General features: G+C 43.9%; 1 protein-coding gene and 1 long non-coding RNA gene across 3 annotated transcripts; one reads left to right on the plus strand and one right to left on the minus strand.

Moving 5' to 3' along the window:
- Positions 1-295: 295 nt before the first annotated feature.
- tmprss5 (transmembrane serine protease 5) lies at positions 296-17,648 on the minus strand. The gene is made up of 13 exons (XM_080890064.1): positions 17,511-17,648; positions 16,283-16,421; positions 15,862-15,942; positions 13,948-14,061; positions 13,438-13,573; positions 13,105-13,218; positions 12,954-12,997; positions 12,627-12,789; positions 12,308-12,492; positions 11,321-11,419; positions 11,046-11,188; positions 10,810-10,962; positions 296-500 (listed from the first exon to the last, which is right to left on the minus strand). The coding sequence occupies exons 1-13, from the start codon at positions 17,511-17,513 to the stop codon at positions 492-494; spliced, it is 1,383 nt and encodes a 460-aa protein (XP_080746190.1). The 5' UTR covers positions 17,514-17,648; the 3' UTR covers positions 296-491.
- Positions 1,273-20,204, plus strand: LOC308401715. Of its 2 annotated transcripts, XR_013972598.1 has the most exons (4): positions 1,273-3,849; positions 3,976-5,493; positions 10,826-10,970; positions 19,376-20,204. It is a non-coding gene; the product is annotated as an uncharacterized lncRNA (long non-coding RNA). The 2 variants fall into 2 exon arrangements; XR_013972597.1 differs by having other exon boundaries at positions 1,273-5,493.
- Positions 20,205-21,066: the final 862 nt, after the last annotated feature.

Genomic DNA, 21,066 nt, shown 5'->3' on the forward strand with positions numbered 1-21,066 from the left:
TAGCTAACTCTAGCTAGTTGGCAGAAAAAGTTTGTGCGTCAGAAAACCAGCCGGTCAGCAGTGTTATAGAGGAGCATGTGTTATAGAAACACCTTAAATAGCCGACAAATATGGAGCAGTATCACACAAATATTAATTTTTTAAAAAAAAACCCTCAACTAATTACGTTCTGTAGCTCATTAGTTGTAATCGCTAACACTAGTTAGGCCAATGTTGTCAGTTGCCATAGAAACATAACACTGTTGCCACCAGGCGGTGAGATGCGGAACTGCGGCTCAGAAACCACACATGACAATAAGAAGCATAATTTATTTTCAATACATGAAAAACATAACGTAAAAATGCATGTTGATGTTTTCAGTCTGTCTTTATGTGTACATTATATAACTGACATGTAAAATAAAAAGTATCATGTATAACTGTAGTTTTCTAACGTTTCCACCAGTTTCATCAGAAGCTTCCTTCTTTTTGTTGTATTTCATGAGCCCTCCTCAGTAATTCTGCAAAAAAAAGGAAAGAATTAATATTAGAAATCGCTGTTCTGTTTTACAGTTTCCATCTCAATCCGGCTGAAAATACAAAAAGAAAGAAATTCAAATAGCGGCATGGATGAATCTAATTAGCGCTTTCTGCAGTGTAGTGATATAAGAATTTATTGTAACATTTTAGATAAGTAAAAGTATTATCCCTGTAAAAAAAGAAAAAATTCCATGATATGTAAATATCCTCAGTTCAAAGAGCTGTTACTAGCAGGGTACCTCTACAAAAACAAATGACCTATTTCACAGGCTTGCTTTGATGCATTTCTTTCTACATAATGTTTTAAAACTGGCAAAAGTGGAGCTAACTTTTTAATATATAATATATTAGGGGTGCAACAATACACAAAATTCACGGTTCGGTTTGATACTTTGGTGTCACGGTTTGATATTTTTTCGATACAAAAAAATGTTCATGCCTTTTTAATTTGTCATTTATTAAATTTTCACGGCACATTCCGCCCCACATCTCTGTGCGTTCATCATTTGTTTGAAGCCAGCTCACCTCCTGCAACTACTTTTCCGAGAATACGTGCTTCTTTTGTGGTTCGGACTCCTGACATTTCTTTGGAGGTGGAGGAACATCACAGTAATTGCTTAAAGGAGCTTGCTTCTTCGACATCTTTAAGAGTTCTAAACAAATGTCTGTCCTCCTCCTGAAAATCTTATGTATGCAAACGCGTTGCAACTTCTTATCTTGTGCCCGTTTTTTATTTTGACAGCGAATACGCACCTGCGGACCACTTATGTGCAGCCCTGGTTATTTTGCTTGTCATATTGCAGCCACAGAAATTCTTTTGTCCATGAAACCATAAAGCTGCACTTTCTTTTTGCCTTATAGTCTGATTTATCATAACTTTTCCGTTTTGTGGTAAGCTTTTCTTTGGCTGTCACTTCTTCACCCTGACCTGTCTTATTTGGCTCAGCAGAACTAAAATATTGTGGCGAGCTCAGACAAGGAGGAGACGGAGGTATCGTTTGGTCTTGCTTCCCGTGAGCTAGCCAGGGAGCACAGCCGTTTATTGACATCTGCAGAAGAACACTGCCGCTAGCTAACTGCTCAGCGCGGCAACAGCACAGCAACAACAACAACACACAGGGCGCCCTCTGACCCCGGAAGGACACACCGTCGCAGCGAGAGGGCGTCACCCGTCACTATGGCAACATAAACAAAACATAACTGTACAAACAGAACCCCGAACAGCCCTGACCAGCTACTTAGCCCCCACCTAAGGGGTCAGTCGTCCCCGACGACCCCATTACCCCACACAAAGTCCTGCAAATGTCCAGGTGCCTTCTTATGGCGCACCGGCCGGTCACGACCGGTGTTCCAGATCTACTGGCGTTTAGATCAACTGGCGTTGGTCGAACAGATGTGTGGCAGTCTTGCGTTTCAGGAGCTGCTACCGACAAACCAGCAAAAAAACGCCAAATGTGTCACCTGTGACACTTGTGAGGTTGTCTCAAACACACTCCGTCAGTCTTGATGCTGTTGAACAACAAAATGTTTAAAAATGTGGCGAGTTTACCTGGTGATATCCTCATGCGTGACGCGATCGCGAAAACAGCAAACAAGTAACACCACGCCGTTGTTGTTCACAGGACAGCAAGAGTAAACGATCGGGAGACTCTTGTCGTCGTTATCGTTCCCCTCGCACGGTTTATTTCTCCGAATTCAGCGTTTTTGCTTCACAACTACAGCGTGCTGTTTACTTTGTGCACTAACATGGAGTCGAGTCAACCAGCGCCACCTCTGGCCAAGTGCCACAGCCTACAGCCAGATCAACCTGTGACACACATCTGCACCACGTTTGAATTCGTGTCATGCACATTTGTACCTTTCAATTGTGTCTGTTTGTGCGTCATGCAAATAAACCTTTGAAATGAATGAAATGATGTCATGTATTTATTATCAGCCTACATTTGTACAAAATGCCAAATAACATACACATAAGAATCACCATCCTGATATCAATACTTTTGCCCATACGAAAAATGTCGTGAACACACTAATATTTCACCAGTGTTGTAACATCACATGTCGTTAGCGTAGTCTGTCTGTGTCTTCCCTCTGCAAACAAACATGTTAGAGTTGGTTGTGATATACAGTCTGCATAAGTGTGGTCAATCTAATAAACATTTATAAGGAGATGGCAGTTACTGTGAATGTACAGCAGTTACACAGTGATTAGTAATAAACAGTCAGACAATGACCCTGACAATCTCATTCAATCTTGCAGATTGCACCTTCTGTGGAAAGTGATACCACACGGTGTGTGTGGACTTCCCCTGTGCAGAAGGCGACTACAAATGTTGTGGGTGCTAAATAAACAGAAACAAATGATCCCTGTTGTCTTTGCTTACTGATTGTTTTCAGTGTTGACAATCCACATTGCTGGCATTGCATCTTTCAACATGTTTGTGGGTAGATTTGGATGTACCAGGGGTAAGTGCAGCCACTCAGCCTCTACTCAATGTGATCATAGCAGCAGGTGCAGATGTGTCACAAGTTAATCTAGTAGTGGCCTATGGTCATGTGTTAGTGGTGGGAACAGTCATATCCACTCACTCTCACTGGCTGTTTATTACTAATCACTGTGTAACTGCTGTGAATCCACAGTAACTGCCGTCTCCTTACAAATCTTCATTAGATTAACCACACTTATACAGACTGTATATAACTCCAGCCATGTTGATGAATTGCCTATATTGGCTGGAAATATTCATTTTCAGGGAAAAGACACAGACAGACGATGCTTACAGGATGTGATGTGACAACACTAATGAAATATTGATGTGTCATATTTGTCCAAGGTGTATTTCATTGTTATGGAAAAAGAGAATATTAAAATCATGATGACCAATTGGAGTGGTGATTTCTATGACTTTGTGTATATAATTTGGAATTTTGTACAAATGTAGGCCAATAAGGAATATATGATATCATTTCATTCTTTCCAAAGGTTTATTTGCATGACGCACAAACAGACACAATTGAAAGGTACAAATGTGCATGACACGAATTCAAACGTGGTGCAGATGTGTGTCACAGGTTGATCTGGCTGTAGGCTGTGGCACTTGGCCAGAGGTGGCGCTGGTTGACTCGACTCCATGTTAGTGCACAAAGTAAACTGCACGCTGTAGTTGTGAAGCAAAAACGCTGAATTCGGAGAAATAAACCGTGCGAGGGGGACGATAACGACGACAAGAGTCTCCCGATCGTTTACTCTTGCTGTCCCGTGAACAACAACGGCGTGGTGTTACTTGTTTGCTGTTTTCGCGATCGCGTGGCGCACGAGGATATCACCAGGTAAACTCGCCACATTTTTAAACATTTTGTTGTTCAACAGCATCAAGACTGACGGAGTGTGTTTGAGACAACCTCACAAGTGTCACAGGTGACACATTTGGCGTTTTTTTGCTGGTTTGTCGGTAGGAGCTACTGAAACGCAAGACTGCCACACATCTGTTCGACCAACGCCAGTTGATCTAAACGCCAGTAGATCTGGAACACCGGCGGGGGAAAAGTCACTCGGGTCAGAACATGGGGTGCCACCATAATCCCACTTCTGACACCAATGTGGCGAGCTCAGACAAGGAGGAGACGGAGGTATCGTTTGGTCTTGCTTCCCGTGAGCTAGCCAGGGAGCACAGCCGTTTATTGACATCTGCAGAAGAACACTGCCGCTAGCTAACTGCTCAGCGCGGCAACAGCACAGCAACAACAACAACAACACACAGGGCGCCCTCTGACCCCGGAAGGACACACCGTCGCAGCGAGAGGGCGTCACCCGTCACTATGGCAACATAAACAAAACACAACTGTACAAACAGAACCCCGAACAGCCCTGACCCGCTACATAGCCCCCACCCAAGGGGTCAGTCGTCCCCGACGACCCCATTACACCACACAAAGTCCTGCAAATGTCCAGGTGCCTTCTTTTGGCGCACCGGCCGCTCACGACCGGCGGGGGAAAAGTCACTCGGGTCAGAACATGGGGTGCCACTATCATCCCACTTCTGACACCAATGTGGCGAGCTCAGACAAGGAGGAGACGGAGGTATCGTTTGGTCTTGCTTCCCGTGAGCTAGCCAGGGAGCACAGCCGTTTATTGACATCTGCAGAAGTACACTGCCGCTAGCTAACTGCTCAGCGCGGCAACAGCACAGCAACAACAACAACACACAGGGCGCCCTCTGACCCCGGAAGGACACACCGTCGCAGCGAGAGGGCGTCACCCGTCACTATGGCAACATAAACAAAACATAACTGTACAAACAGAACCCCGAACAGCCCTGACCAGCTACTTAGCCCCCACCTAAGGGGTCAGTCGTCCCCGACGACCCCATTACCCCACACAAAGTCCTGCAAATGTCCAGGTGCCTTCTTATGGCGCACCGGCCGGTCACGACCGGCGGGGGAAAAGTCACTCGGGTCAGAACATGGGGTGCCACCATCATCCCACTTCTGACACCAATGTGGCGAGCTCAGACAAGGAGGAGACGGAGGTATCGTTTGGTCTTGCTTCCCGTGAGCTAGCCAGGGAGCACAGCCGTTTATTGACATCTGCAGAAGAACACTGCCGCTAGCTAACTGCTCAGCGCGGCAACAGCACAACAACAACACCACACAGGGCGCCCTCTGACCCCGGAAGGACACACCGTCGCAGCGAGAGGGCGTCACCCGTCACTATGGCAACATAAACAAAACACAACTGTACAAACAGAACCCCGAACAGCCCTGACCCGCTACATAGCCCCCACCCAAGGGGTCAGTCGTCCCCGACGACCCCATTACCCCACACAAAGTCCTGCAAATGTCCAGGTGCCTTCTTTTGGCGCACCGGCCGCTCACGACCGGCGGGGGAAAAGTCACTCGGGTCAGAACATGGGGTGCCACTATCATCCCACTTCTGACACCAATGTGGCGAGCTCAGACAAGGAGGAGACGGAGGTATCGTTTGGTCTTGCTTCCCGTGAGCTAGCCAGGGAGCACAGCCGTTTATTGACATCTGCAGAAGAACACTGCCGCTAGCTAACTGCTCAGCGCGGCAACAGCACAGCAGCAACAACAACAACAACACACAGGGCGCCCTCTGACCCCGGAAGGACACACCGTCGCAGCGAGAGGGCGTCACCCGTCACTATGGCAACATAAACAAAACATAACTGTACAAACAGAACCCCGAACAGCCATGACCCACTACAATATATATCCTGCTGCTTTTACACACGCACTCACATAACGCTCAGCGATTCTCTGCGCGATCAACCTCTCACATGTTTAAGCTTGCTGCGGGAGATTTCACTTGTCATGTTTGCATAGTAAGCTAACGATTGATAAGACAATGTCAGAGGAATTGGTGCACAAATTATCATCACTCACCAATCAGTGCTGTCGCTCTCTATACACAGTTTGCGCAATTGCAAAGTGAAAGCAAAAAACAAGCGCAAATTCAAATGCGATTTCAATATGTCACATATTGGCAGTGGCTCACCGATGCCAATGACATAATTACCCAGCTACATTTCCGAAAGAATGCAAAAGCATTGACATATTTTTCCTTCCTATGATAGCCCGACGGGCAGGGCAGATAGATTTTGGTAGCACGACTGGAAAAATCGCTAGCCCCAGGACATTAGGCAGGCGATTTTGCGAGCCCTGTATCTTATTGAGGAATCACTCATCTTTGGAAAAGAGTTTATTACAGAGAAATGGCTCTTTCCAAAATAAAAGCTATACTATACGCTTCTTCTGGGCTATATTCTCAGCAGCATATTAAACATATCAGGTCCCCATAAGGAGAATCATGTGCTAACGGCTGTCTAAATGACTCGGGTAAAGTTTGTAGCATGCGTGCTTGTTGTTTTTGTCTGCTTCCACTTGTCTTTGCACTAGGATGATGTCGGTGTAAATGTGCAGTCATATTTGTTGTGTTCCCACTAGTGCTGTCAGCGTAAATCTCGTTGAAATGACATTAACGCCACAACACGGCAAATCTCCGTTAACGAGCTACTGGCCCACATGGGGCTGGACGGCCAACAACAGCGCTAACACACTAGCTCCCACCCATGTAATTGAACATTGCGTGGTACATCCAACATACTGTTTTACTTTAGTCCATGACGCGCTTACCTTCAGGGTCATACGTCACATCTGGCCAGATCTGAATGAGGGTGGGGGAGGTTCAAATTGCCATGTTGCAAGGAGAGCTTAACTTCTGTCTCGCTAGCTTGCCCTGCGCTCAGTGAATCTGCGTTCGACTACTCCGCCTAGGCTGCACTGTCGAGCGCAGATCCACTGAGCGCTCAACACAGACAGCATCGTCAGAAGGAAAGTTGATAAAATAAATCAAAGCACTGTATCGAACACACACACACACACACACATACATATATATATATATATATATATATATATATATATATATATATATATATATATATATATATATATATATATATATATATATATATATATATATATATATATATATATATATATATATATCAATCAGCTGGATAGCGTAGTGGTTAAACTACACGCCTTTGGAACAGAGGATCGCAAGTTCGATTCCTGCCTGGGGCGTCTGTATCCAGTAAGGGTCCTAAGGCTAGACCCCCTATGCTAAGCAAGCCTACCGCAGACATGAGCGAGACAGATAAATATGAAGGCATGCCGGCTCGGACGTCGCCCGGATCAACAAGGTCCGCGTCAGGTGTTGAGGAACCAGGGCACCCTGACGAAAAGTGGGCTACTGGAACAAGAAGGCATCGGTGGGCAAGGGACGAAAACAGGGCGTTGTTGGAATGCTGCTACGCAAGTAACCCCGGCGGAAGGGGCTACATGAATAGGATGAGGGACCTATGGATTCTTCGATACCCAACATCCACAATGACGGCGAAACAACTAGTAGCTCAGTGTTCCAACATTCGAAAGAAGGGACTGCTCTCACAGCTAGAGATTGACGAGGTACAACACAAATGCTACGGCAAGGAGGAGTCAGGACGCCAGGTCAGGGGGGAGATATCATCACCCCCACCCGAGATTGGGTACATAGCCCCAAGTGCGATAGGAGAAGGATCATTGAGTGCGAGAGGAACTGACCTGAAAAATAGGATCATGGCCAAGCTTGAAACCTGGATCCCCCGTAGCCGGTTACCAAGATTACGTGAAGTACCCTCAGAAGGTCTGCTAGATGATGTTAATGCAGCACTACGGGCAATACCTACAACCACGATTACCGACACTAACAAGCTGATCTACAATACGGCAGCAGTGATCAGTGAGATGCTTGGCTACAAGTTGAACAGCCACAAGGGGCAATACCCTCCATGGAGAAGGAGGCTAGAGGGCAAGATCAAAGTAGCACGGAGGGAGGTTAGCCAACTAACGGAGTTGCAGAAAGGTGCGACAAATAAGGTGCCTAAGAAATACAGCAAGCTGTCCATACCTGAGGCCTTGGAAACTGCCAAGCAAAGACTCACAGCCTTGGCCAGCCGCTTGAGGAGGTACACCAGAGAGATAGAAGGCAGGAGAATAAACCAGCTGTTCTCCACAGAACCAGCAAAGGTGTACTCTCAGTGGCAAGGGAACAATAAGAGAACAGCACCACCAAGGCTGGAGACGGAGCAATACTGGAAGAGCATATGGGAGAAGGATGCAACCCATAACGGCAATGCTCAGTGGCTAGTGGATCTGAGGGCAGACCACAGCGACCTCCCTGAACAGGGTCCAGTAACCATCACAGTGGCAGATATCCAAGAAAGGGTCTCCAGTATGAAGAGCTGGACAGCACCAGGGCCCGACATGGTTCACGCCTACTGGCTGAAGAAGCTGACTGCACTCCACGAGCGTCTGGCAGCACAAATGAACCAGCTGCTAGTTAACGAGAGACACCCGGAATGGCTAACTGAAGGCCGGACGGTCCTGATCCCCAAGGACCCCAAGAAGGGAGCGGTCCCCTCCAACTACCGACCAATAACCTGCCTCAGTACTACATGGAAGCTCCTGTCAGGCATCATATCGGCTAAGATGAACAGGCACATGGGTCAATACATGAGCGGGACACAGAAAGGAATTGGCAAGAATACCAGAGGTGCAAAACACCAGCTACTGGTAGACAGAACAATCAGCCGAGACTGCAAGACCAGACTGACCAACCTGTGCACTGCCTGGATTGATTACAAGAAGGCCTATGACTCAATGCCCCACAGCTGGATACTGGAATGCCTAGAATTGTACAAGATCAATGGGACCCTAAGAGCCTTCATCAGGAACTCAATGGGGATGTGGCGTACAACACTAGAGGCCAACTCCAAGCCCATAGCACAAGTTACCATCAAGTGCGGGATCTACCAAGGAGATGCTCTGTCCCCACTGCTGTTCTGCATAGGCCTGAACCCCCTCAGTGAGATCATTAACAAGACTGGCTACGGATACCGACTACGGAACGGAGCAGTTGTCAGCCACCTCCTGTACATGGATGACATCAAGCTGTATGCCAAGAGTGAACGAGACATCGATTCACTGATCCACACTACCAGGCTATACAGCAATGACATTGGAATGTCGTTCGGGCTGGAGAAGTGTAGTCGGATGGTAACAAAGAGAGGGAAGGTAGTCAGAACTGAGGGGATTGAACTACCAGAAGGCAACATTGCAGACATAGAGGACAGTTACAAGTACCTGGGGATCCCGCAGGCAAATGGGAACCATGAAGAGGCCGCTAGAAAGGCTGCAACCACCAAGTACCTGCAGAGGGTCAGGCAAGTCCTGAGGAGTCAGCTGAATGGTAAGAACAAGATCCGGGCCATCAACACATACGCCCTGCCCGTGATCAGGTACCCTGCTGGGGTAATAGGCTGGCCAAAGGAGGAGATAGAAGCCACTGACATAAAGACAAGAAAGCTCCTGACCATGCATGGAGGGTTTCACCCCAAGTCCAGCACCCTGAGGCTGTACGCTAAGCGGAAGGAAGGGGGCCGGGGACTGGTGAGTGTCAGCACCACAGTCCAGGATGAGACAAGGAACATCCAAGAATACATTGGGAAGATGGCCTGAGGACTGACCGAGTGCTCAGTGAATACCTCAGGCAGCAGAAACCCAAGAAAGAGGAGGGAGACGAGGAACCATCATGGAAGGACAGGCCCCTGCACGGTATGTACCACCGGCAGATAGAGGAGGTGGCTGATATCCAGAAATCCTACCAGTGGCTGGACAAAGCTGGACTGAAAGACAGCACAGAGGCACTAATCATGGCAGCACAAGAACAAGCTCTGAGTACAAGATCCATAGAGGCTGGGGTCTATCACACCAGGCAAGACCCCAGGTGCAGGCTGTGTAAAGATGCCCCAGAGACAATCCAGCACATAACAGCAGGGTGCAAGATGCTAGCAGGCAAGGCATACATGGAACGCCATAACCAAGTGGCCGGCATAGTGTACAGGAACATCTGTGCCGAGTATAACCTAGAAGTCCCGAGGTCAAAATGGGAGATGCCCCCAAGGGTGGTGGAGAATGACCGAGCTAAGATCCTGTGGGACTTCCAGATACAGACGGACAAAATGGTGGTGGCTAACCAACCGGACATAGTGGTGGTAGACAAACAGAAGAAGACGGCCGTAGTGATCGATGTAGCGGTTCCGAATGACAGCAATATCAGGAAGAAGGAACACGAGAAGCTGGAGAAATACCAAGGGCTCAGAGAAGAGCTCGAGAGGATGTGGAGGGTGAAGGTAACGGTGGTCCCCGTGGTAATTGGAGCACTAGGTGCGGTGACTCCCAAGCTAGGCGAGTGGCTCCAGCAGATCCCGGGAATAACATCGGAGATCTCTGTCCAGAAGAGCGCAGTCCTGGGAACAGCTAAGATACTGCGCAGGACCCTCAAGCTCCCAGGCCTCTGGTAGAGGACCCGAGCTTGAAGGATAAACCGCCCGCAGGGGCGTGCTGGGTGTTTTTTATATGTATATATATATATATGTATATATATATATATATGTATATATATATATGTGTATATATATATATATATATATATATATATATGTATATATATATATATGTATATATATATATATATGTATATATATATATATGTATATATATATATATATGTATATATATATATATATATGTATATATATATGTATATATATATATATATATTCTTTTGAGATCAATAAAGAAGTATCGAATGATACTAAACCTCTGTGCTGTCCTGTAAATAGTTAGTTATTCTCCACTGTAGAATTTAAAAATGCTGTTTACCTCTATCATCTCGTAGATCCAGCCCAAGAATTTGGCCACTTTGGTGTAAACTCCAGGATGATTGGGCTCAGCACAGCCTGTTCCCCAGCTGACGACTCCCACCAGCCTCCATACACTGTCATCCTGGCAAACCAGAGGGCCCCCACTGTCCCCCTGGAGAGGTAGACCCAAACACTGTTCACTGCATCTACTCATAAAAGAGAAGCTAAATCTAGTGGTCAAAACAAGCCTCTGACCTGACATGCGTCCACTTTTCCTTCTGTGTAGCCGGCACATAGCATCCGTGCTGTGATCTCTCCATTGTACATGCAGGAGCTGTTGCATTTCTTTGTGCTTATTATTGGGACTGGAGCCTCTTTCAGGGTGTCGGGTGAATGAACTACGGGTGAAAGTTTCAATTTAGGACTTCTCCACTAATACACTTGGCTCACTCTGTCACCATCTGAGTATGGATTAGATTTGTAGCAGAGATGCATTTGTTTAAGAGCAGAGCAGTGTAGTAACATCTTACCCCCGTCGGGTTGTGTGTATCCCCATCCAGAAATCCAGCATTGTGTTCCTCCTGGAAGGTCATAGTCGTACTGAGGCAGGCAGATGGGCCTGATTGTGTCTAGTCAAAAGGAGGAATTTTGCCTCTTAATACATTTAAATAGTTACAAGAGACATTAAGTTGTACTGCGAATATGGTTGGATTCATAAGTCATGTTAAGGAGTGTTATAAAACCACCCTTCACTGAGACGTGTTTTACCACGTTTAGACTTCAGTGTTTATCACAAGAAAGCTGTTTTCTCTTTAGTCTCTACGCTCATATCAAATCACAGCTGAAAAACAAGGAAGCTTTTATGATAGAGAAGCCAACTGTGGTCCTGTATACAACATAAAGAAAGTTGTCTCCCACTGAGATCAGAGCAAACAAAAAGGTAGCAGCCATACAAACTCACAGAATAACTTAAATATAACCGAATCTACATAAAATGCATCGTGTACAAAAATAGCCCTGCGTCTCTCTCATTGGATTCTATATGATGGCCTGATTTTTTTGTTTTTGTTTGTTTTTTTACACTGTACAGTATTTGCATATTTATGTATTCTGTCCTTTGGAAGCTACATCTGTAATTCGGTTCATTTTTATTTATGTCAATTCAAAACAAGTCATTTCAAGGCTCCTTATGTTGTAAGGTAAAGAAGAAACAAAATGACAAAGACAGACCTAAAGATCCCTCAGGATGTCTCAAAACATCTGGAGGCAGTGCTTTAATTGTTGCTGAGACCATAAGCTTATGTCTGAACAGCTGATTCTGTGAGATGTTAAAGATATTGGGATGCTTTTCATTTGAAGTGTATATCACTAGCAATACCACTTATATTGTTTATGATAAATTGTTATTAGCATATAAAAAGGTAAACTGAAGCCAAAGTACTTTTTTTTTTTTGTGTGTGTGTGTGTGTGGTTTTTTTTGTTTTTTTTTTTTTAAAGAGTGCTGCGATGAGACTGACCTGAGAAATTGAACGGGGTCCGCAGCTTCATCAGTGCTATGTCGCTGTCGTGGGTCCTGTGGTTGTAGTTCTTGTTGTAGATGATCTTCTCCACCGCGTATCCTGCATGCTGAGCTGTTTTAGCAGAGCTGCGAGTCACAATGCCAGCATAGACCACCCAGCTGGATATCTGAGGTAGCCTGTAGCTGACATTTGGGAAAAGAAAAGAGAGAGTAGATCCTGATACTGCTACACCGGTACAGCTGTTAATGACTGATTTTTATCCTTCATCGTGGCTCCAACCTCTGACCTTTAGTACTTGTCAGGTCAGCAGTCTTACTTGTGTACACAGTGGGCAGCTGTGACTACCCATTGACTGGTGATGATGGAGCCTCCGCAGGTGTGACGGTTGCTGTAGTAAAGGCTGACCTGCCAGGGCCACCTGCCCAGCGTGGCCTCCACGCCCCCAATTATCCTGGGTAGCTTTGCTCGTGTGCCACACTCTAGAGATCCATTCATCAAAATGAAACGGAATTGGGTTGGTCAGAAAGAGCAGCAGCAGACGCCATCATTCATCCTGCTCCCATATAAAGCTTTTGTACAAAAACACTACTGGCCTTTGTGTGAGGCGCAAACTCAAATTAAAAGTTAAGTTTAATTTGCTCACCAAAACACTGCAAAGCGATAACCTTCCCTGTGATACAACTCCTCCTAAATGAAAATAAATTGGGTAACTAATGATGCATAATTAATGTATTAGCGGACGCAATTTTCCCTGCACCATTATGAGTGTGATGTCCTCTGACAGATTGCCTTACCTGAACTGCCACATATTTTCCAGGCTGCTCTTTTGTTCTGAGGTAATTTGTATGAAGCCGTCAGTGTAGTTTGGCCCGATATCAGTAAGGTTCACTCCTTTATGCTTGGTCAGTCTGGTAAGGGAACATTTGAAAAATGGGTGGGAGTGAGTATTGCGATAATTTAGTCTCATGAGGTGTGAAGCAAGATTGTAAATGAGGTATTAATAGATCATAAATAAGGCGAGCCTTCAACCTAAAATTAAACCAAGTTAGAGAATGGGCTCTCAGCTTTTTTAAATGGTGCTATAAAGAAGCAGCATGTGATCCTCGCAGACTGCGGAAAAGCATCACCTCAGATAACCCAGCTGTCTGCAGACCAGTGTTCCCAGCGAAGAGTTCCACCTCTCATAGCACACTGGAAGCCAGGTGGGCAGCTTCCCCAGCTGGATCTCCAGGAGGGAGTTCTCGGGACTGATTCTGTAAAACACTGAACCTGATTGATTGAAAATCCCTCCAGAGACAAGCTCTCAGTCAACGTTTATGATCAAGCCCCTTCTATGAGTGGGAAATGATTAGGGAAAACACAAGTATCTATGCTAATGTAGTCAGTAGAAACAGATTATTATGTGTGATGTTTTCATGTCGGTCAATGGGCATCTCTCAGGAGTGAAGAGAAGACAACAAGTAGCAGCTGCTGAATTTTAATTTTTGTTTCTATTCAATTAAGAAACACTTCAGAGGTGACCCATGACCTGATATAATAAAGCACATACAATAAGCTAAGCAGCCACACATTAACGTGCTGCATTATAATTCATAAAACAGTGAAAGAAACGCTACCACGAGGGAGTACACACAGACCTTTCCGCGAGTCAGATACGGAAATATCCTCCGTCACATTGCAGAAGGATGTCTCCTTTGTGTCCCCGAGCCCCACTGGACTTTGGGAGGACGATGGCCTCAGCAAAAGTTTGACTAAAAGTGGATTAAAAGAGATAATCTTTTAATCAGGCTGCAAAATGGGCAGCAAAACATTGTTGATTTTTCCTAATATTACCAGATTATCTGAATGAGAACCCAAAACAGACCAGCGTCTGGGACAGCATTAAAATGTCATTAAATATTGTTCATTTCTATCTGCAAATCCAGCTAATTAGAAAACAGCTAATTTAAAAAAAATGATTCATTTTTTCAAAATGCATTTTCTCTATCTTAACTTGAATGTTGTCGCATGTTTCCATCAAATTTGAGAGACTTCAATGCAGTGAATAAAAAATCTAAATTGGGGCAGCTGAGCCCAACATTGCCCTGATTTTTAGCTGGTGATTATAGTAAGGCTCCAAAAACACAAACCATTTAATGAATTATCAATTTTTCATGTTGTCCATTAAAATTGTTTGACATTTTAAAAAAAGTATCAGTTTACTTACACCAGAAGTCTGAATCAGGGAAATATCATTTCAATGCAATGATTTGCCAAACAATAAAAATGTGTGTTTAACTACTAGCTATACAAAGACATATGAAAAGTTTATTATTTCTTAAAACATATTCTCACTTGATTTTAAAAGTTCTGATGAGAGCAACAAAACCCTGGAAAGGTTGTGTAAGACTAGATGAGAAAAAAAAACTTGAGAGGAAGATCTCACAGCTGATTAGTTTAATGAGTAACATGATTGGGGATAAAAGAGCATTCCAGAGAGGCTGACTCTTTCAGAAGAAGAGAGACGGGTTCACAACTCTGTGGGCAAAATAGTTCAACAACTTCAGTGTAATGATTCTCAGTCTAAAACTGCAAAGGACTTAAGGAATGAGGTATCTACTGCACATAATATCATTAAAAGATTCAGAGAAGCTAAATAAATGTATGGAAAAGGGTTAAACAAAAACAATCTTGAGTTGCTTGAACTGCATTAAAAGCGGGTTAAAATAAAAATCAGTGAATGGACTCAGTAACACTCGGGTATCTGCAAGTACAAGCTAAAAGATGAAGAAATGCCTCACGATTCTCTGGGCCCGAGCTCATTTGAGACGGACTGAGGCAAATTCTGTGGAAAACTCTTTTGTAGTCTGACTAATTAAAAATCTGAGATTGTTTCTAAAAACCATTTTCCTCTGAGCTAAGGAGGAGAGGGACCAATGCACATCAATGCACAGCTAAAATGCCAGCATCTGTAATGGTATGGGGATCCATTAGTGGACATGACGTGCGTGAAAGGCACCGTTATTGCTGCATGCAGAGAAGAGGTTTTAGAGTAGCATATGCTGTCATGCAGCATAACAATGCAACAATGTGGTTTTCAGGTCAGATTTATGGGTGTTTCAGCAAGACAATGCCAACCCACATTGTACACATATTATAACCTCATGGTTCTGTGATATGAGTGCAGACATGTCAGCCAATTAAATCACTTAGGAAAAGCATTTAGGTACCGGGACTAAAGCTATTGGTCTCCTTGGTGTTGTTAACACAAAAAAAAATGATGCAGCCTTCTGAAACATGCTGGCACGTACTAATTTAAACTGCAGCATTCCAACTAATGATGTCTCCGGGAAGTTTTCAAAACTTTGACAAGCAGCTCCTGCTGTATATGTATCAAGAAAATAATTGAACCTTTTAAATGCTAATATTCAATAAGCTCTGTCTAAATTTACATTGACCTTAAGATTCACAGGCGTTTAAGTATCTCAAACTGGGCCGTTTGCGCATTCATTTCCACTTCCTGTTTCTTACTGAGCTCATTTAGAGATTCTTTCACAGACACAATGACTCACCTAGAAACCAGACACCTACAACCAATCCTCCGAGAAGTCCGACTGCGCACACCGCTGCCAGCAGCCTCACCAGCCTGTGAGCTAAAGCAACAGTTAATACTGGAGTTAATGCTTGTTGAGCTCCGATGGGAGCCGAGAGAAACTGTTAAATGTCAGCCATTAGATATTGCACACAGATGCACAGCACAGAGACAGTTAGATTTATTAAACACTAAATCTACAGGCTAGGCTTTCACAAGAAAGCGCTGCTGTACATCTTGGCACTGCATTGCAGATGTTGTGCAACAGTACAAAGTCTCATTATTCCATTTAAAGCAACGTGTTAGTGTTGTTGTTGTTTTCTTTTTTGCACAAATGGAGCAAGATTGTTATTGAAGTCTGATGTCTGATGCCCATCGGGCGGTGCACTGCTGGAGCTTACCTTGAGTAGTAGACTGAAATCCTTTTAACCAGCCTTGCACTCCTTTGGCCCCTGCAACTCCCGCTGTTTTCTCAGAGTGAAAGGGATGACTGACAGCCACTGGGTTTTCAATCACTGATAATGTGTCTCCATCAAGACTCTGCAAGAACCCCAGTGGACATGTCAGACCTCAACTTCCATTCTATTCTTGTTTCATAAAGTTTTGCTAAGTTTGCTTACTCAGGACAAAAACTGTGTTCTGACCATTCGCTCATCAGCAAGAGTCTGCCTGTCACGCTCTGTCAGGTTTAATTAAGAGGACAGGTGTTTTTTTTTAACACCGACCGGTCCAGATGTATGGAGTCAGATTTGTACAGGTGTGTGTCACCTTTCTTCCTGGGTGATTAAAGTATAATGAGCTCGTTCAAGTTATTTTTCTATGCATTGGACTACACTTAATAATATGAGGCTGTGTTTTCTGTTTGTATTTTAGGAGATTTTCTTTTATTACTTTGATGTCTGAGCGTCTGTTTGTGATTGTGGAAGTAGCATCTGCTTCTAAAAGCAACATATTGAGAGCACTGCAGTAATTATAATAAAGCTCTCCATAAATGTGAGATGCAGACTTGGAATTATACAATTACAGCATGCAGTCAGTCTAAATAAATCCCATACCATCTGCTGTCATGTAACACTGTGGTGTTTGACGCAAGCTAAACATGTGATTTTGGATATGTAGTTTTTGTAGTCCAGGACTGGGGGCGGTTTCAGAAATATAGATTTAGGTAAACCTGTGCTGTGCAAAGAAGCGTTGTCTATTTTATTAAGCATGACTGTGGCACAGTGAATTCTGGTTAAATTAAAACTTTTATCGAGCAACGATCAGCTCCGTTTACCCCGGCAGAAAATGTTTGGATCAAACAGACGTTTTACCACTGATGCCCCTGATTGATACCGTTGGGCTTATGTTTACCTGGGGCTAAGGTGTCATTTCAGTTAGACTAATCTATGAGTAAACAAGACTGGTTTCAGAAAGTATCTTTGTGAGAAATTTCACACGGCATTAGGTCAACAGACACATTATTTCGAAAGAGAGGAAGCATTAGAAGGGGACAAACTGCTGTTTGAGTAGTTTGAAGAGAAGGGTCTAGGTGTAAAGAGGAGGTAACAGTTATGTTGTTGTCAGGCATGCATACATTAGACGTACGTTAGGAAAGGTGTAGTGAATGTCGAGTTCCCCTTTTCTTACCATGTTTTCCTTGCATACGGTCCTGAAGAAGAGTCAGCAGTGTCCGTGCTCATCTGTAGGCCTGCGCTCGTGGTGCAAAGGTCTGTCCCGCTCGCAGTCGATGCACCATTTGCCATTTAACAGAATGCAACTCTGGATTTTCCCTTCACAAAGAGACAATGAGGTCAGCAGCGGTGGCACAGAATGAAGCTGTTGTTTGTCCGGGGGAGGTGGGGGTCGTGGGGCCTGTGGAAGCAAGCTGAAACGGGCCTTTGTAGGAGGGGAGCATCTCCAGCGAGATGCGAGGTAACACTTTTCACCTGTGCCAAAAGATTGTCTATTTTCACCCGAGACACGTTATTACCTGGCAGTTTGTAGGTTCTGAGAAAAGGTCATTATTGGAGATTGTTGAAAAGTCTCACATCACGTCAATCCGCATGATTTGAAATCCAAAGCTATCATCTCAGCACTCAAGAACAAAATGAAGTCTGTTCTGTCTGCCTGCTGACAGATTAGACTTTCTCTTCTCTCTTCACTTTTTAACTGACACGCCGTCAATTTTTTTTCCTTGTTTTTCTGTATTTTGAACATCTTCTTTGTGTTATTAGGTGATTATAAGTGACCCCAATGACTCGTTTATTCCAAAAATAGATGAAATAATTAACAGCGGAGATGAAGAAGATGTGAACTGTTTGAAGAGGGTGATAAAATATCTCGAATTCTCTCGGAGAGGAGCTCAGAGTCCGCCATTAATTCATTTCCTGAAGAGACATTAAATTCCTATTCCGAGGATACGGTGAATTAGACTTGTGTAGCTAAAAGAGCATTTGATACAGGATTACTTATTTCTGTCATATTGATGGTATGGGATTAGAGTCCAGGTGAAGCGAACGACTGCCAGGAAGAAAATTCCTCCTCGTCTGACTGTCAGGGCCAAATCCAAAAGATGACCCACATCTACTCGGCTCATCTAACAGGTGTCATATGGAATTATTTGGAAATCAAACACAGAGAAATGAGCATAGCGGCAGCACCGTAAATTGCATGTAATGGAACCGCGGCTGAAATTCATATTGGTAGGGCTGTGAGGTTAATAATATTTGATGATATTAGCGTTGAGCTGAATTGTTCTATTGCAGACTCAAACAAGAGCGAGGAGAGCGTAGCTGCTGTTTGGTCATTTTCACAGGGATTTCATGTCTCCCTCTTCTGGTGAAATTTGTTTTCTCAGACAGCCGAGTAAACAGTGATTTATATAGCTGCCATTCACTTGTGAGAAACTGTTTGCGAAGATGAATGAAGCCATTTTCAGTCAGGGATATGCACCTGCATTTGTTTATGTGTTTTGTTTTCTTGCATGCATCCTCCTTTTTGTTTTTTTTTGCTTCTTCTGGTGCTACAATATGCAGTCTATGAATTAGCTACAGTACGAAAATGGCTTCTGCTTTCATATTTTGCAGAAATTTTCCACGTGTTTTATGGTTTTCTTTATACTGTCTTCTAACCTAATATAACAATATAACATATCATTTAATAGAAGTTTTCCATTGTTCTGTTTTTCCATGTTTGAAAGTAATAGACACATAGAGTTTATTTAATCCCAAAGTGGGGAAATTCACTTGTTACAGGAGCTCAAGGGATGGGAAGAAAAGTGAATTAGAGCGATACTGGAAAAATAAAAATAGAAAGAAAAAAATAGATAAATAAGTAAGAAAGATGAGTGTACAAAAAAGCCAGAATACTATGCTGTGTGCATATGGTTACTATATACACCCAGGTAATTATTGTTATTAGTATTATTTGTATATGTACATAAGGTGCAGTGGGAGTGATAATGATACACATGTATTTTAGCTAGTATTTATTCTGTGTGGATATTTTTACAGTCTGGCTGCTGTCGGGATGAAGGACCTGCGATAGCGCTCTGTCCTGCACCATGACTGTGACAGTCTGCTGCTGAAGGAGCTGCTCAGGGCCTCCGCAGTCTCATGCAGGGGCTGAGAAGTGTTGCCCATAATGGACTTCAGCTTGGCTAACATCCTCCTCTCACCCACCTACTCTAAGTTATAATAATAATAATAATAATAATAATTTAAAGAACAAGGAAAATGGTCTGGAAATACCTGTACCACTGCTTCCTTGTTTCTTTACTTGTGTGGATCCTGTTAAGAGCACAAAGAGCAAACTGTCAGATTCCAGTTGAGGTGTTGTTTGTAGCTCTGTGTTCTGTTTTTGCTGGTTGTGTCTAATGTATCAGTAGTTGTTAAGAAGGATAAAGCGTTGCCGTTAACTTTGATAATGGCGAAGTCGTTAAGAACATTTGTGAAGCGAACATGCGATCTGATCTGATGCTTGACAGAAATGTTTCAAACCAACCTCCTAATATGCTGAGGGATCATTTTCTTTATCCAGAATCCATTGTTCTGTCACCAGACGCATGCTTTGCCATCAGGATATATTAAGTGGATTTGTAGTTTGTTTGTTTTTTAAGGACTTTATTCCATTTTTTAAATTCTTTTCTTTTAACTGTGAGGTTTTGCTGTTACAGTTGCTTCTGTTATCTCAAATCTCAAAAGATTCTTCTTCTTCTGGCTGCTCCTGTTTTCTGCCTGAATACTACCTTATCCCTTTCATCCTCTTTGTCACACCAACCTGTCCTTCTTCACTTCATCCATGAATCCCATCTTCCTTTTGCATCCATATTTAACATCCTTTACCCAGTATATCCACTATCCCTCCTCTGTTCCTGTCCAAACCATCTCAACCTTTCCTCTAACCTTGTGTTTTTTTTAAACTGCTCCCTCTGATACACTCATTTCTAACCCTGCCCACACTCTCATCAAAAACCCTCTGATCTTCAGCTCTGCCACCTGTCGTCTTGTTAGCACCATTGTCTCCAAACCATACATCTTAGCAGGTCTCGCTACCATCTTGGAAACCTGCCCTTTCACTCTTCTGTCACAAATCACCCCTGACACTCATCTCCACCCACTCCACCCTGCCAGCACTCTCTTCTTCACCTCTCTTATGCGGTTTCTGTTACTTCGGATGGACCTTCACTCCCTCTGCTCGTTCCATCTTTGCCTTTCCACCTACTCCCTCTCATTCACACACATGTATTCTGCCTTGTTTCTACTTACTTTCGTTCTTATTCTCATCGGTGCATACCTCCACCTCTTCGGGCTCTCTTCCACCTGTTCTCTACTCTCACTATAGGTCGCAGTGTCATCTCCAAATGTCATAGTCCACAGAGGCGTCTGCCTGACCTCATCTGTCAACCTGTCCATCACCACTACAAACAAGAAGGGACTCAGAGACGCTCGCTCATGTAATCCCACCACCACCTGGGACTCATCTGTCACTCCAACTGGATTGTCCCAATGTCCCGCACCAACTTCAAATACTGATTTCCACAGTAGTACCACACTTCCTCTCTTGACACCTCATCATATGTTTTTTCTTGATCCACAAAGACAAAATGCAATTCCAAGTTTATCTATTTTTGTTAAACTTTTGCAACAGTTAGTCAAGGCATGATAATAAATGGGACACACGCCTCTGATAAACATATTTTATT

This window comes from Rhamphochromis sp. 'chilingali' (assembly GCF_963969265.1).
Source record: "Rhamphochromis sp. 'chilingali' genome assembly, chromosome: 8".
In the NCBI taxonomy this organism is placed as follows: domain Eukaryota; kingdom Metazoa; phylum Chordata; class Actinopteri; order Cichliformes; family Cichlidae; genus Rhamphochromis; species Rhamphochromis sp. 'chilingali'.

Excerpts from the sequence above, each read along its gene's own strand:
- tmprss5 (XM_080890064.1), bottom strand. Across the intron at positions 13,219-13,437 it reads AGACAGCTGGGTTATCTGAG|ACTGACCAAGCATAAAGGAG; the intron begins GTGATGCTTTTC and ends TTCCCTTACCAG. Across the intron at positions 12,493-12,626 it reads GCTGCCCACTGTGTACACAA|CTACAGGCTACCTCAGATAT; the intron begins GTAAGACTGCTG and ends CCCAAATGTCAG.